The 16,423-nt window shown below is 39.3% G+C and overlaps 1 protein-coding gene across 1 annotated transcript in view; it reads left to right on the forward strand.

The window, feature by feature from the left end:
- The window catches only part of CDC42BPB (CDC42 binding protein kinase beta), a 91,283-nt gene that overhangs the window by 21,785 nt on the left and 53,075 nt on the right, over positions 1–16,423 (forward strand). Inside the window, 1 exon segment of the mRNA XM_039553443.1 lies at positions 6,681–6,772. Coding sequence (XP_039409377.1) covers positions 6,681–6,772 — 92 coding nt within the window.

A 16,423-nucleotide genomic window follows, 5' to 3' on the forward strand; every position in this document is an offset into this window, starting at 1 on the left:
CAGAAAGCTTGAAGATTTTTAAAGCATTTATATACCAAATAAAGACTAACAACTTGATATTTAAATAATTAGTTACCACCTTCTGTCTTGAAAAATCAGCCTCAAGAAGACTCAGACTTTCTTGCTATTGTGTTCGTGTATATGTCTGTTTCTACTGGCATTTTATTTCAGATTAATACTGTTAGAAGAGAACATGTTAGAGTTAGGAAATACTGAGTACCAGCCACTGTAAACCTGGATGGCCGTGCTTGGGGAATAATGACTCTTGACAGCTTGTGAAGCAGTGTTGTAGCAAGAGGCTGTTCTGCAAGTTCTGTAGGCACTTCGCAAGAGGTAACCGGGTTACGCTTCTGTGGTTTTAAAGGCAGTGGAGTTTGTGTCATTGTAGTGATAACCAAGAGCCTTGCACCACTGCATTGGTCCAATGGATGCTGATGAATGATGAAGAATTGGATCATTGAGCAAGAGGCAGAGTAAGTGAAGTGTGTGTATGTACGTCATAGAAACAGGAGGGAGGGCATGGCAGAAGTCAAAGGCCCAGGAGAAAATGTGTCAGAGAACACAGAATGTGTCGCCTTTGACTGTAAACAGCAGAACTTTGGTGAAGTTTGTCTTCCTTGAGAGTTTGTATTTATCTCCTTTACTAGGCTCAGTGGAATAACGCCCTGCCCTTCCCACTGTGTGACCTTCCCTTTTCTGCTGCACACTTCCTTTCTTCCCTCTTCTGTGCAGTATTGCCCCACTGTCCCTGCATGACTATGGACAGTGAGGTATGTCTGCTTTGCACATGGGTGTGTGCTGGCTGAGCAGGTGACTGCTGTATTTCTGCTGCCACCTTTCCCTTAGTGGAGGTGATACCGTGAGTGTCTCCTATTCACTGCCGTTTTTTAAATAAAACTTGTAGGAACTTCGTATCTTCCAGCAGCTTCAGTGAAATTTGGTAAAGGGGATATGTAGGGTCTTTATTGGGATCAAAAGGTACTGGGTGAGAGGAGTGGCCTCCGAATGCCCAGCAATGTGATCACACATACCTTATTTCCTTAGGAAACAAGACTGAAAAAAAAAGCATTCACAGAGGTAGACAGTAAGAGGAAACAGGCCAGCACAGGAAAAGGGAAGCAAGGGTCTATTGGAAAAATTAAAACTCAGTCAGCATAGGATGGAAGAATAAAAAAACTTGCATTTCTAAAATACAGAGAAAATTTCACAATCTGATACAAGAGGATTGTACTTCTTTAAAACTCAAGTGTGGGTTGTAACAGGTATTTATCACCTTAGTAAGCAGGTTGGGGCTACCTGGGTGTGGGTATCTCCCAAGACATGTATACAAGCACTAACTTGTTAAACCTGCCAGCCTGCTGTTTTAGTAGCAATATCATAGGAACACTGTTTCTTTGAAAAGGGTGCATAAAGGACACACAACTTACTTGATTTCTAGAATGTAAGTTAAGAGGGATGGCTGAGGGAAATGGTAAAATTTGCTGCTCTTTCATGTTCTTTCTCCAAAGAAAACATCTTAAATAAAGTACTGGACCTGCCTGGTGGGAGTATGGGTCCACAGACAGTTATCTGCGTCATTTTGTTTTTCCCGGACATTAATATTTTGCAATTCACATAGTTTCCTACCACAGTGTTTTGTAGAGGGGATGAGGAGATAAAGGGAGCATGGTGGCAGATGAATTTCTGTCTGACCAGACAGTTTGGACATACCTTCAGGCCAGATCCACCTGAATGTTATCATGTTATGACTTAAACCCCAAATCACTTACAGGATCAGTTCTGAACTGTGAAACTCTCTGGTGTAGTCAGTCTAGTATATGAATAGGTTGTCCCATGGAGTCTTCATCCTTGGAAGGTTTTGAAACCTAATCAGGCAGAACCATAAATAACCTGGTTAATATTGACTGTAATTTGAGCAGGTGATTGGATTAGAGACCAGCTAGTCCCTTTCAACCTGAATTGTGAGTCTGTGTATTATTTTCTTGCAGTTGTCACATTTACTTAAAACTTAGAGCTGCCAATGATACAAAACATCAGATGTTCTTGAACATTTGGCTTCTTCAGCTAAGTGATTTTTTAAAATTTCTGGAAACTTGTACTGCCTGACAAAATATGGAGGAGTCCTCCAGTGAGAGTCCTGGGCTAACTCCACCACTGAAGCAGCAGTCATCATAACCCAGTGGATTGTCTTTTGCCCACTGCAGTGTAAGGATGTTAGCTTTTGTGATTCCACATGATAAATTACTGACATAAATGGAATGATCCAGAATATGAAAAGAAAGTAAAAATTTGAAACATACCTTGACTCTTCTCATTTTTAACTACATTCTAGGTGGGAAAAGTTGACCTATTATTTTTTGAGGGTGATGTTGACAATACTGCCATCCTTCCCTGACTTGCTTTCAGAAATGAGAAGACATCTGACATATGAGGCCAGTGTGCACCCATTCCTGGGGTAGCAGTGCTGAGTGCCCAGTCTGCTGTGTCAGATCATCTCTGCTGGCGTTTCCTGCAGCTTTCAGTCATTTTGAAACTGCCTCCAAGTATTTTCTATCAGGTGCCATAATACAGATTGACTGCAGTGTAGATGGCACCAGCTCTCAAACCTAAATCACAAACCTATTTACCTGTGACTGTGTTTAAATTATGTTTTCAAATTATTCAAATCGATGTTTTCTTTTTGTGTAAACAAAATATCCTAATCCCATCTATCTGTGGAAGAGGAATATATGATCAGAATAGAATTTGTATATGGAGAATTATGTCTTTCATATGCACCCTGCTATTCAATGAAGAAATAAATGCTGGCGTTTCACTTTCCATTATGAATCAAAACATCAACTGTTACTGTTTTGTATTATTTTCTTGAGAGCATACATTACTTGGCTTCTTAAAATTTTTTGTTTGGATTTGGTTTTTTTATTCCTTGTCTGGCGTTACAGAAAACACCCTTCTTCCAAACAAAAATAAGTACAATAATGCAAAATCAGCTTGAGAGAAAAGGCAATGATGCATACAAAGATATTGCACGTAGAGTGTCTATCCCACATTCTGATTACATCCTCACAGTCGTGAATAAACAAACTCTTGCAATTACTCTCAGCTAATGTTACCCTGACAACAGTGTGTATATATAACAAAATTCAGTAATCACTGCCAACAAAACCCCCACTACAGCTAATGCTTCTGTTTGCCAGGATGAAATACTTTCATTAAGGATTAAATCAACTCCAGATCATAAGTTCTGTCTTCAATATTAGGATCAAAAGTAATTATTCATTCCAGTTTATGGAGATAAGTTTGCTTTGAGTTCCCTGTTCATCAAATAGTTACATTTAAAAGGAGAAGCTGTAGCTCTTTTTACCAGTTAGGTAGTGATAAATCACTTGGAATTGTTCTGGCAAGTACAGTGGACACTGTCTCTGATGCTTTTTGGTGCAAGTTTCTCCTCACTCAGTTTTGCCAGTTCTGTGCATGCTACTGATACACATATTTGCAGATTGAGGAACAGCAGCCTCCTGGGACAACTGCAGGAAAGCAAATTGGAAATAGTTTTTGATTTAACTTATTAAGAGAGAGAAATTGTGAAATCCAGTATTTAAATGCAGCAGGTCACATCCTGGTGTAAACAGGGTTCTACTTCAAAATGCCAGTAAAGTTTATATTGGTTTAAATAAATTACTGGTCTGTTGCCTCCTCTGTGCTCTAATCTGCTCTGTAACGGCTGTTGTAGTCTCTGTGGTCATGAGATTCTATTGACATTCAGTTTAATTTTCAAGTTATATTTACTTTTAAGGCATCTTGGATACATTGAGAAAGACTTGGAATTTTTCCAGTTCAGGGGAGGTCCTGCAAAATTTAAACTTTTTCTGTACATTCAAGTGTTTGTGTTCGGTGCTTTCAAAGCAGAGACCACTGAAGCTGCTGTGTTTCCGAACATGATCACCTGCTAAGTACTAAAAGCAAACATTAGTGAAGTGCACAAATGGCTTGTAAAAATAGTAACTTCCTTCTAGGAGTGAATATTTCTTTTAATTTACATATATTAAACTAGTTGATTGTATTGACTAGTACTTCAGTTGACCAATTGAGATGGAAAAAGCAGGACCAACCCAGGACTCTTGTAGATTTTAACAGGAATGGTGGTCAGGAAAATGAGGGCTGCTCATCCTTCCTTCTTCAAGGATACAATTTCTTGAAAGATAGCAGTAATGCCCTTCCCTCCAGGCTCCATTTCTTCTGTGTACTGAAACTTAAGTATGTGCTCTGCTTGATACATAATATTTATTAATATTAAAATACAAAACGAATCAAATTAACTTGCTTTTATACAACTTTATGCATTTCTAAACTGAATTTCAATTTTAGTGGTGTGAAGCTTGATACACTTCCAAGCAGGAAAATTTGTAGATGAAATAATAAAACATTTTGTCATCAGTCAGCAGAAATGTAAGATAAAAGGGGGTTTTTCTGAGTGTACAAGACAGCTTGAACTTTAGTAGATTTGTCTCTTCTGGCTTTGAAAGTTGCTTGTGACCAATTTACAGCAGGAGGGCTTTTTATACTTATACCAATTGTTTCTTTTGCCCAGAGAAGTTGTGGATGCTCCATCCCTGGAAGTGTTCAAGGCCAGGCTGGATGGGACTCTGAACAACCTGGTCTAGTGGAAGGTGTCCCTGCCCATAGCAGGGGCTTGGAACGAGATGATCTTAAAGGTCCCTTCCAATCCAAATCATTCTATGATTTTCTGATTTTGACATTTTGTTTACTTAGTAGAATTTTTGCTAAAATGTGCTATTTACTTAAAACAAAAGTTATTATTGGGTTAGTGTCCTCTAGAAATAAATACTAGATTTTATTTCCCCTTGAGTTTTAATAACAGAAGCTGGTTGTTTTGCGAAATTAGTTCAACGACCAGCATTCTGTAGTAGCAAACCCATACTTAATAAGGGAACTTTCATGTTTATTTCTTGTCTGCAGTTGTGTTTCCTCAATCTGTTTTAATTTGATGGGAAGGAGGTGAGAGAACCTTGCAAAATAGTTGATAGTACCACTGCTGATGGCTGTGGTATATTACTTGTACAGGTGTCTGATTGGACTGGTATAGGTCTCTAACTGGTTTGAGATGGTGGTGCTGGGGAACTTCGGTGGAAACAATTTTGAGTTTGAGGTGATAGTCTCAGTGACCTTGTGGTGAGGGAAAGTGTGGTAGGCATTTCTGCCCAGCTGAAGTAGGGAGTCTAGCAGAAAATGTAGTACTCATTCTTTAAATTTCATACTTTGGATAGACAAGAAACTCTCAGTGAAAGGGGTATTACTTCTGGAGGAAGCCTTTTCAGTAGCACCCTCCTGAGTACAAGGAAGCAACATGACTGTTCTTCAGTACAGCTGTTTCTTCATTATTTTAGCAGTTACGTTTTTTTGCTGAGAGGTTTTCAGGCATTCTTGGTTAGACTTCATAATGAAATTTTCAGTCTCCAGTTCAGACTTCTGTGTCTCTGTGTGGTTATAAGGTTTAGTTTGTTTGTGTTAACATCTGAAATACACCGTCAAGGCAGTGATCCCTCTTGTAGGAATTCTGTTTGGCTTATAACTTATTAGCTTAATCATAATGTAAGGTGAGGTAAACAGGAGTCTGGGCTGAATTACAAGTAGTAGTTCTATGATGTTTTATTCAGTTGCAGATGGGAAAAAAATACATGTGTTTGAAAACTTTGGTCTTTTTAGTCTGGTAGTGTTTGTGATGAGGTGAAGAGCAGCAATCTTTTTGTGCCTAGTTTGAAGAGTAGACTGCTGCTGTGCTTGTGCAAACTCATCCTTGTGCAGTTTGCTTGTACTTGGCACCACTGTTTTTCCTTATTGAGCTGGTCTTCAGAGTAGAGTCTTGTAATAAACGTTCTATCTAAATAGTAATCCACATGCTGTGATACGCTAGAAATAAAGTATTCTTAATGGGATCTGGAGAGGAGAAAACTGATGGATCTGCAGGTATAGTGGAATTTATCCACCAAATATTTTGAGAAATGTGGGACCACCAGAACAAAGTAAGTGTAAGTTAGTTAATTGCTGGACCTCTTTTTAGATTGCAGCCCTTCAGTACTTGGTCTAATTGAGATCTGGTGAATGTTGCTTAACAGAAAAGATAGTTCAAAGGAAAAAGCTTAAATTAGCCACAGATCTTGTGGGAAATGGTTTCACTGCTGTGGAGTAGAGACAGCTATCTCTTGAGATTGGCTTGTTAAAGCCTTAGCTGGTACTAGCTGAAATAATAAAAAGTAAAGCTGCACTCCACTTAAGAAGAGACTTAATCTAGTGCCTGCAGGGTAGGACAGATTTTCCATAGGGTTTACCAATAATGAATGAGCTCTCCCTTTCACATGGTCCTTCACTGATTCACAAAACCCTAAAGAAAGGAGGGGGGAAATCCTTCTGAAAGACCACTTTGCTCTATATTCTTACTAGCAGCAAGACAGAACCATTCATGCGATTGAACTTTTTAAAAAGTGTTAATTGTTAATTAAATAGTGTAATTAGCTTTTTGTCCTTCTGTAGTTTTAGTAGTTGAAAATCTGCTATTGCTCTGGGTATGCAGTGAGTATTTTTGACCTCCAGTTTATGGGTTGGCTTGTGATGTTTCTCTTTATAATTGAATTTTCTTTTTTCTTTTTTTTGTTAAACAGCAAAACCATTTACAAAATTGGTAAAGGAAATGCAACTCCACCGAGATGACTTTGAAATTATAAAAGTGATCGGAAGAGGTGCATTTGGAGAGGTAAGAGATTTTTTACTTTCAGTTGTAGTAATAAAACTTTCATTGTTTGTGCATCTGATTTCTTGTTACAGTTGACCTGAGGACGAAAGGTTCACATAGGTGTATTAAAATACTTCCAAATGTGGGATGTAGCTAGGTACCTAGTGCAAGGTCCCTTTGAAGCAGGAGATTCAGTGTCCAGGTGTGCCATTTCTGTGGCTGGCTCTTTCTGACTTCAGTGTAGCCAAACAAGTGTCTCTTGGATGTGCGTATGGATGGGGTGGTCCCACCTAGCAGCTGCACAGCTGAATTTGGGATCTCTTCTCCCACTTGCCATATGTGCTGCTCGGTGCTGCTCTAATTTAAGACAGAGCTGGGCTGCTTCTATGGTAGGAGCGAGGAGGCTGCTCCGCCCATCTGCCTGTCTCTGTAGCAATCTGGTAATGCAGAAAGACGCATTTGGCTGCCTCAAAGGCTGTTCCCTGTCATCTTTGAAGATCAAAGGCTGCTGGATCTGTTTTTTGGACAGCAAGTCGAGTCATGCTGGGATGATAGGAACGCCTTGTGTTTTGAGGACTCGTCAGTCCCAGGACCCTGCACTGAAGCTTTACTTAATATGTTTGATGAAAGTCTCATCAATTACACAAGCCCGATAGGGGTTGCCACTGACAAAAGCCTTCATGGACAACAGGCATTAGATAACTGAGAACCTCAAAGACAACCTTTTCAGCATTTAAGAACAGGTAAAGTCATAGATGTCAACAAAAAAGGTTATTAACTAGAGAACTTCTAGAAGTAATAAAACCCTTACATTTCTTTCCGGAAACTTCTTCGAAGTAGTGCCACACTAAAGTGAAATGCAGAGACTGCCATTAGTGGCTCACTTCAGCCCATTAGCACCTGGTTGCAGCTTTTGCTGCCGGTGGCTAAGGATAAGCTTCCTGATCCCCATGTCCTGTTGTCTCCACAGAGCAGAGAGCAGGGCTGTCTGCTGTGCTAGGCATTCCTTCCAAGTGTGGTGTGCCCTGGACAGCTCAAACTCTTTCACATAGGGTTTGACTGTGGGACAGGGGTAGCACAGGCCAACCAGAAACTCAGCTAAAGAAACACCAAGACCCTACTTGACCTGGGTTCAGAAAGCAACGAGGTTTCTATGTGCATATGCACTTGGTAATGGGTGAAGTAATGACTTCATATCCATGTGATTTTAAGCTGCTTCAGAAACTGCTTTTGAGAAAAGTGGACACCTAAGACAGAAGTTAATGTTTCAAGAATATCTCTTCATCTGTACCATCATCTAGTGATGTGATGAGGTAACATGTGGTTCACATTTAATCATCATGAACACAGCTGCTGAAGGAACTGGAGCATTTTAATAAAATGTCCAGATAAGCAATAACATCTTGCCCTATAAGACAAAAGTTCACTTTCTAGTGGATGTTGAACTTGATGAGTGCATCACTTGTTACAAAAAAGGAAGTGTTATCTTAGAATAGTGGAAATACTACATGAAAATCAGTTCTTTCACTTGAGTGATTCACTTGAGTACTATTTGAACATGAGTTTTAAAGAAAAAAGGTCACTGTAAAAAGTTTGTCAGAAAAAAGCAAAAATTGAAAAAAAATTGGTAAGTCTAAGGAAAGACTGAGAGCTACAAACTTAGTCCAGAAAAGAAGTCTAAGAAGGGAGGTTTATAAGTAGATAAAAGGCCTAAAGAATCAAGACAGTAGTAGTTACCTGTCTGCCTCTTTGTTAGGGTTTTGGTTCAAAGCAGCGGCACACTTTTGAAGACAATGCCCCCACGTACTGCGTAAGGATTTTACTCTGCAGGAGCTGGGTTTCTTCTGGAGGAAACTAACCAGAACCTCCATTCCAGGTGTGGACCAAATGGCCTTTTGGATTCAAGGAGTGCACAAGAATCAATCACTGGGTTTGACTCTCCTAACAGCTTCAAAGCATGTTTGGTCCAGGAAACCAGGCTAGATACAGTGTGAAATTAAATTCCTGAACTGCATACAATATAGATGGGAAAGCTCAGCACAGGATACTTTGATGTTGTTCTGGTCTTGCTGTGCCAAGTGACTTGCTATAGCGGCTGTCACCACTGATATCTAAAGAATTTCAGATTAGTATTTTGGCAGTTTGTGTTTTGGCAGGATTAGAAGTGGTTTCTGGATCTTTTCAGAACTAGACTTGTGAATGCTATAGCTATCAAAAATGGGAACCCTTTATAGTGACTTCAGATGGAGTCAGTGTTGGGAATGCCTTCCCACAGTATAATATTCAAGGAAGGCCTGTTTTCCATAGTATTTTTTCTGTTCTTTTTTCAAAAGATGCTCTACTTCACCTATGGAACTTACCAATTGGAAATCTCAGTACAACAGCAGATGAAGTATTTATATGCACTTCAAGAGACTTTAGTTTATATTTGCGAGGGCGTTTAGGATGGTCTTCCTTAGCTGTTAATGAAAAGTCTTAAGGTGCATAAAAGATACAAATTCTAGGTGGAAACTTGTGTTAATAGCGCTTGGAGTGCCAGAACCAACAATGTGTTTGATACTCTTTTCATTTGGAAAAGCATGGAACTTCGCAAAAGCAGTTCACACATTCCATCCCCTCCAGTGGAAAGGAAATTTCACAGAAGTGAAATGAGAAAGTATCTTAGTTTCATCCTTCTGTTAGAGTTGTGAGTGCTCACAGAGTTAGTGGTGTCAGTTACCTGTCAATATCACATCTTGTTAATCTCTTACCTAGAAAAGTTTTAGTTTATAGTTGCAGCAGCTTGAAACTTTTGATCAGTTTAAATTATACAGGAATCATTGATTTTAAGTTCACTGTACTTTAATCCCTCTTGCCACAGAGTATTTTGTGCTTTTTGCTTATGAAAGAATCCTTTGACCTTTGTGTATACCACACTGCTATAGCTGCCAGATTTTATAGTTACTATCAAATAGTATGTAAAGGTTGACCTTCCATAATAAGAAAATGAAACATAATTTCTTGAAAGGAGCTTGTGGCATCTGACGTATAAAACAACACTTGAGAAAACTGAATGGAGGAGCTGTGATTAATTTTTCCATAGTACTTTCATACATACATGGGACCTATGTTGGAAACTACTTGATGAGCTTAATCTGCTAAAAATACATTTTAAAAATACCTATAAAGTGCTTGTTTAAATGTATAAAGAAATTAATCAGAATTAAACTAAACGTATTCCTATTAGAATTAAGTAGCTTAATTTAAACACTGAACAGCTAAACAAGGTAGATTTTAAAAAGGATGAAAATTATATTCCATTCTTCTCAGTTTAGCTTCTTTGGATTTTTTGGAGAATGCCAGGGGCTTTATTCTTACCAAACAACTTTTGCATAAATCAGTAGCTTTGAAGAAATATAGTTTAAACAAAATAAAAGCATGGTATTAGTTATTAGTCAGGATCAGTGATCAGTTTTTGCCAGGAAACAATGTAATCCAAGGAAATGTGGTATTTGACCAAAGAGGATTGAGACCACATGTGAATTTATCCCTGTGAATACAACTGCAAAATCAGTATCTAAGACGGATTGATACAATCACCAGTACACATCTGTACTGGCATGTCAGTACCTTTCTCTTTCTTTCTCCTTTGCGGACCAACAGAACTCACTTTGGTGTTCTTTACATTTTTTCCAGCAATATGAGAACTAAACCCAATGCAAAAAAACCACCTGTATGAAACTTCTTCTAGCATGGGATGTCTGAGAAAGCAAGAGGAAAAATGTTTCTTAAATTCTCGTTACTATGCTAGGAGAGAAACAGCCTAACTTAGAGCCTAGAGATTTCTTCCCTAGCCACCTGGACTTCTCCTTTCACATAAAGGAAGCCAGCCACTTTGCAAGAAGTGTGAATTGAATGTCTGAATATCCTTTACACCAGCATGTAAGGCTCTGACTCAGGAAGTCACTGCCTTGAGAACATAATTTATTTTTTTCAGAAGTTTCATAGTAAGGAAGGAAAGTTTGAAATGTTACTTGAGTGCATGACAGTTAGAATAGCTTATAATTTGAAATGCTAGCTGGAAGGAGGATAAACTACTCACGGTTCTTCCTCATCACCTAGGCTGTATTCACCTGGGTATATACCCAGCTGGGTGGAGCATTTTCATGAGTGCCCCAGTGTTAATTTCAGTCTTTCATTTCCCAGGTCATACAGGCAGGTAGTTCATGTATGGAGGGACAACCTCCACAAGGGAATAAAACTAATAATAAGTGAAAAGCCCCCTGAAATAAAATCGGAAATAAAATGGGTTTCTGTTATCTTAATTCTGGTTTCTAAGAATAAAATGACTGCAGAAGTCTGTGTTTGTAGACAAGAAAAAGAGTATTCTCTGTAGCATGAAGTTTTTTGTGAACTACGCATAAAACACACAAACTACACAACAGTGAAAAAATCACTTTTGCAAACTATGCAAAAGTGAAAATACACAGTCTTTAGGAGAGAATGTAAGGAATATCAGCATAGAATGCAAAACTCTTCCAGATTTTCAACCTTTAGAAAACCACACCAAAACAACAAAGAAACCAAAAAAGCAATCCACCTGTGGTTTGAAGTTTGCCTGTGCCTGACTATCCCTTTCATCTAGAAACACTATGGACCGTTACTTGAAATGAAAAGGTGTCCTGAGAACCTGTGCTTGATGGAATTGTGCCTACCTGGGAAACTCAGGCCAGCCTGAGAAATGCTTTCTGCGTGCTTGGTGTTTGGCTGCACATGCCAAAGGAACTGGGAGTAATTGTCCTTACAGCAGGGTGAGAGAGATAGGAAGAGTACACTGTGCGTGGCGACTGCGGCTCTAAACACTTGCATGTGCTCCTTTGCAAGGTTCATCTGCCCTCAGAAATGTGCTTGTGCGTCTTTAAGGTCACACGTCCACATTTTGTGTGAAAGACCCATTTAGGCACACTGCTGTAGATGAGCACATTCCAGTTAAAGAGCAGTTGTTGAAGGAAGAGCGTGTCAAAATGTATCTTGTTTGAGAATTTGGATTGTATAACGTGGCTGACACCTCCTGGAAATTTGGCAGCGTGGAACTGAAACAATTGTTTTCCTTCCCTTATTTGTTAGCAAGGATTTCTTGAATGAGCAATGCTTACTGTGGTTCCTGCAGAAGGGTGGAACTGCTTGGTCTTGCTTAGCACAAAAATAACTAAAACTCTTAATGTGCCCCACCTAAGTATTACTGCTCTGGATGGATTAGAAATACCTTTTCATGTAAGTGCTGTTGTGTACAGACTTGATCTGTGCAGTGTTCAGTAATAATACGTCATCTCGACTCAGGATGCTTAGTCAGAGTCTCAGCTGGGATCAACAGACAGAAAAATGTGTTTCCAAAAGAAAATAATGGCTGAGAGAAAGTAAGACTGATCCATTGTGTACCACAGGTTCTGATCAGTGCTGTGGTTTCTAATGAGAGATACTGGTTGAGGTTGCAGTGAGAAGTGAATGTGTAAAACCGAAGCTTCCTGCGGTCAGTCGTGCTTGGCAGTGAGAGGCAGAGCTCTTTGTGCCCTTTCCACCTTGTAATCACAGCTGTAGGGTACTGAGTTCAGTGTTTTGAAACTTCTAGAAATTAACCTGAGGCACAGCGAGCCTATGGGCTGCAATTAAGGCTTTCTTACCAGTTCAGGAGCTTTGGTGGTTGGTGTTAGGTGCCCAGCAGGGACTGTATCTTCCTACATTGTAGATTAACAGAATTCCAAAGTATTGCGCACCACATATGATACTTTTCATTCAACTATTCAGAGAGTCAAAGCATTCAGAATACAATGCAGAAGTATTTATTTAGTTTTGCTTTTCTTCAGTGTGCTCTTCATGAAAAAATAAAATTAAATCAAAGCAAGCTATTTTCTGCTGTGGAAATGGATGAAGAAAGAAGCTGCTTTGTTTTGAAAATGCTTCAAATGAGCTGGTTGCTATCTCACTCCTCCTCAGCTCCGTGTGTTTGTGTGGCAGCACCAAGTAACTATGGAGACAGGCAGGTTGCAAGGAGCTGGAGAGACACAGTTCATTGTGGTGCTGCTGTGAGAGCAGCCATTTGTCTCTTCAAACCACCCCACGCTTCCCCCCCCCCCCCCCCCCCCCCCCGCCCCGGACCTGAGGAACAGCTTAGGTGCTATTTGAGGCCTTTATTCTTCTTCTGCAGAATCTTTCTGGCGGGTGCTTGTAAGGGATTTCTTATTTGCACAACATGAAGATACACACTGCATGCTCAAAAACCTGATACTGCTTTGTAAATCTGCACCATGGCATATGACCTCTATCAAAAGACACTCTGGCTTTTAAATTTAAATGTAAAATAGACATGAAAAAACTGATAGAGCAGCCCAGACCAGTTTTTCCTCAAAGATGTAATATTAAAACTATCAACTAATGAGCTCTATATCAAAGACTTTTCCTATCCGAGAGTACCAGGAGGATAAAGTAGATCCTGCAGTGTTTTTGCAGTAGCTGGTGTGCAAGCATGAGACAGAAATAGTAGAGTAAAAGTGGCATAAACAAGCTTTAAGCAAAGGAAATGAATGTAATATTCAATTATGAATCTGGTAATAAGACATTATGGATAAATTGTTTACATCTGAAATGACATTTTGTCTCTTTTCCCAGTTGAAAGGCTTGACTAAAATCTCTCCTCAAATGTCTAAAGCCTTTCCAAGTTCCTGTAAAAGGTTAATTCATGGTATTTTACACTCTTTTATCCATGCAATTTTATTGTCTGTTAAACTAAGGAGATCTTTTATCGTCCACATTTATTGATGCCCTTCCTTCCAATTTTATTTTTAGAATCATAGAATGGTTTTGGTTGGAAGGGACTTAAAGGATTTTCTCGTTCCAACCTCACTGCCATGGGCAGGGACACCTTTCACTAGACCAGGTTGGTCAGAACCCCATCCACCCTGGCCTGGAATAATAACAATAATATATGCTTTTTTTCTCTTTTTTTAGCAAGTAAGGCCTTTTCTATTCCCACAGTAGCATGAGAGGCCCTTTAGTTCCTTGATCACCTCAATCGTCCTCTTTCACACCTGCTCCAGGTGAAGTTTGTTTTTCTGAGGTGTGGCTGTGTGTGGAGTTTCCAGTGAGTTTGTATTGCAAGGCAGTAATGTTTACCCATCCCCAGCGGTGTGTATCTGCCTGTGAGTTCCAGACTCGAGTTTCCCTTTTTTCTTAACTACCTGCCATTATGAGAGTATTATCACCTGTATGCCTGTGTTCCTCTTCTTTTCAGCTGAGAACATTTTGCAGTCGAGTTTCACCTTTTTAATTTAAGTCCAGTCCGTGAGAGTAAGTTTCACATGAAAGTTTAAGGTGCCATGAGCATGAATAGTGTCCTAGTGAGCTTTTTTTGTCTTTGCTTTGAAATTAATGCCAGCATGATTTCTAAGAAGTATTTGTTAGCTGGCTTAATTGTTTTTGGAAAGCCAGTCTTATATTTAAATGATTTCTGCACTTTATTGCACCATACTTATCGTTTGTATAAAAAATTTGTAACTTGATGCTGCTTACTAATGCTGATCATGTCGCTCAAAGGGCAAAGTACAGTGGTGGGAAGTTCTGTCATGTCTGTAGAGGCTTATTTGGCTCAGATTCCCACTCTGTAGATTTCATTGGAACATTAGGAAAGGTGGAACTTAACCTGGGATGGCTTTGCACAGTGCAGCCCTAAATGTCAGTATGGAGTGGGTTTTGAAGATCAAAACATAGCAAAATAGTCCTATAAAACAATTCAAGAAGCAAAATACTAACTCTTGCCGAAGTCTAGAAAAGCTGCTTTGACTATATTGGTTCTTTATTTTATTTTATTGCAGTACCAGTGAAACAGAGCTTTGAGACACAAAATATGGGAGGGAAATGTATGGCAGAAGCAATACGAATCTGATGGGGTGTTGTGGCTTGTAGTTACCATAGCTGGATCTCACTTATGCTTTAGCCCCACTTGTCATACTTTTTTTTGACATAAATATGTGTAAAGTTGGTTGAAGTGTAGGCACTAGGATTCATTAGGCTTTCTGAAATCCTCGAGGAAACATACTTGAGCTTTATTGCAGTTTTCCTGTTGCCTCAGCCTTGAGCATGACAAGTCATAGTGATGCTAATCAAATCAGATGGTAATCAGTCCATCCAGGCATGCCTGGAAGGGGGGTTACAGTGGTGGGGGAACCCTTGCATCTGCAGTTTTTCCTTGTCGCTTTTTGAAGAGTTAATAAAACATAATCACCTAAATATCTACCAAACTATTCTGTGATTGTTGAGTATTAGGCCCCCCTGATTCTGCATTCCAACCTGGCATTATGAGATGCAAGTTGGGAGTAAGTTTTCATTTCCTTAGTTTGACACAGGTATTAAAGGTGGTAGTTCTGGGGCAAAGGTGTGTGGATTAGTTAGCACCCATCCCACCCCTTTGGCCAGGTAGAGAGGTGTAGGAAAGAAATCCAAGAACGGAGCAGAGCTGAATCCTCACAGTTTCAGTGGCTGAGGGTTCAGGGTCTCCCCAACCTACATCTTTAACTCGGTGGTCAGTAGTCACTGAGGCCCACACTGCAGTGTGTGTTACTCAGGTATTAAGCATGTATGTATTTAAGTACTTTCTAAATACTTAGATAGCCACAGCAGCCTGTGGCTGAGTTCCAGAACTTTTGTGTGACAATAATACTTTCTTCATCTTGTTACCTTCCTATTCTATTTGATGCTTTTCAATGTCTGTGTTATGAGAAACAGCAAATTATTGTTCTCTGTTCATCTTCTCCATGACATTCATGGTTTCCCGTGTCTGTCGTAGCTGTTATCTCTTGCAGGCCTGGAATATTTTAGGTTATTAAATCTTCTTTGGAAGCTGTTTTATTATACCTCTGCTTGTACATTTTTTTCCTTTCATTATCTTTAGCATACTTCTTTTTGGGTTTTTTTAACTTCTCTTACAGTGTAAGTTGTATTAGCCTTGGAAATGAAGAGTGAACACCAATATTAAATCCTGGTCTGTGCATAACATGAGCACTTGTTCAGCCAGTAGACTTTTAAACTCTGAAGATAGAAACAATGCCTTTGTTCTTAAAGTAGGTATTTGTAGCAGTGTACAAATCTGTGTCCTTTGGAATACCTCTGAACACCAACTGAATGGTTTTTCCTTATGTTCGTAGGTGTGGTGGATTGGTATGTAAGATAAGAACCATCATATTTAAAACCAGACATCTTGCATGGTTAGCACAATTGCAGTATAAGAGACCTCTGTTTGATCTCGCAAAGTGGTCAGTGTGGTTATTGTAATTGAATTTGAGGTATGCCACAGAAGGAGGAATTGATACAAAAGTAAGAAAAAACAACTCCACTGTAACATCTCAGAAGCAGACAAAGCATTAGATGACAGAAGTAAACTTAGAAATGCTGCCACCTGATGAAGAAAGTAAAAGAAAGGTAACTCAAGGAAATGCTGAAGTATTTTATGGAAGAAAGGATCTTTTCCAGTATTGTAACAGTACTCTTCCTCACAATAGCATTGAGTTTATCAGGGCATAATCTTGTTTGTGCTTCCCTGTTTCAGGTCAGACATCAATGAAGTTTGGATTATGCTTTTCTGTTTGTTTTCTTTTAAAAAAATTCTAATGATTCGAGCTGGTTGAGGAGTCAGGTCTTGTC

This window comes from Corvus cornix, chromosome 5 (assembly GCF_000738735.6).
Source record: "Corvus cornix cornix isolate S_Up_H32 chromosome 5, ASM73873v5, whole genome shotgun sequence".
NCBI classification, from domain to species: domain Eukaryota; kingdom Metazoa; phylum Chordata; class Aves; order Passeriformes; family Corvidae; genus Corvus; species Corvus cornix.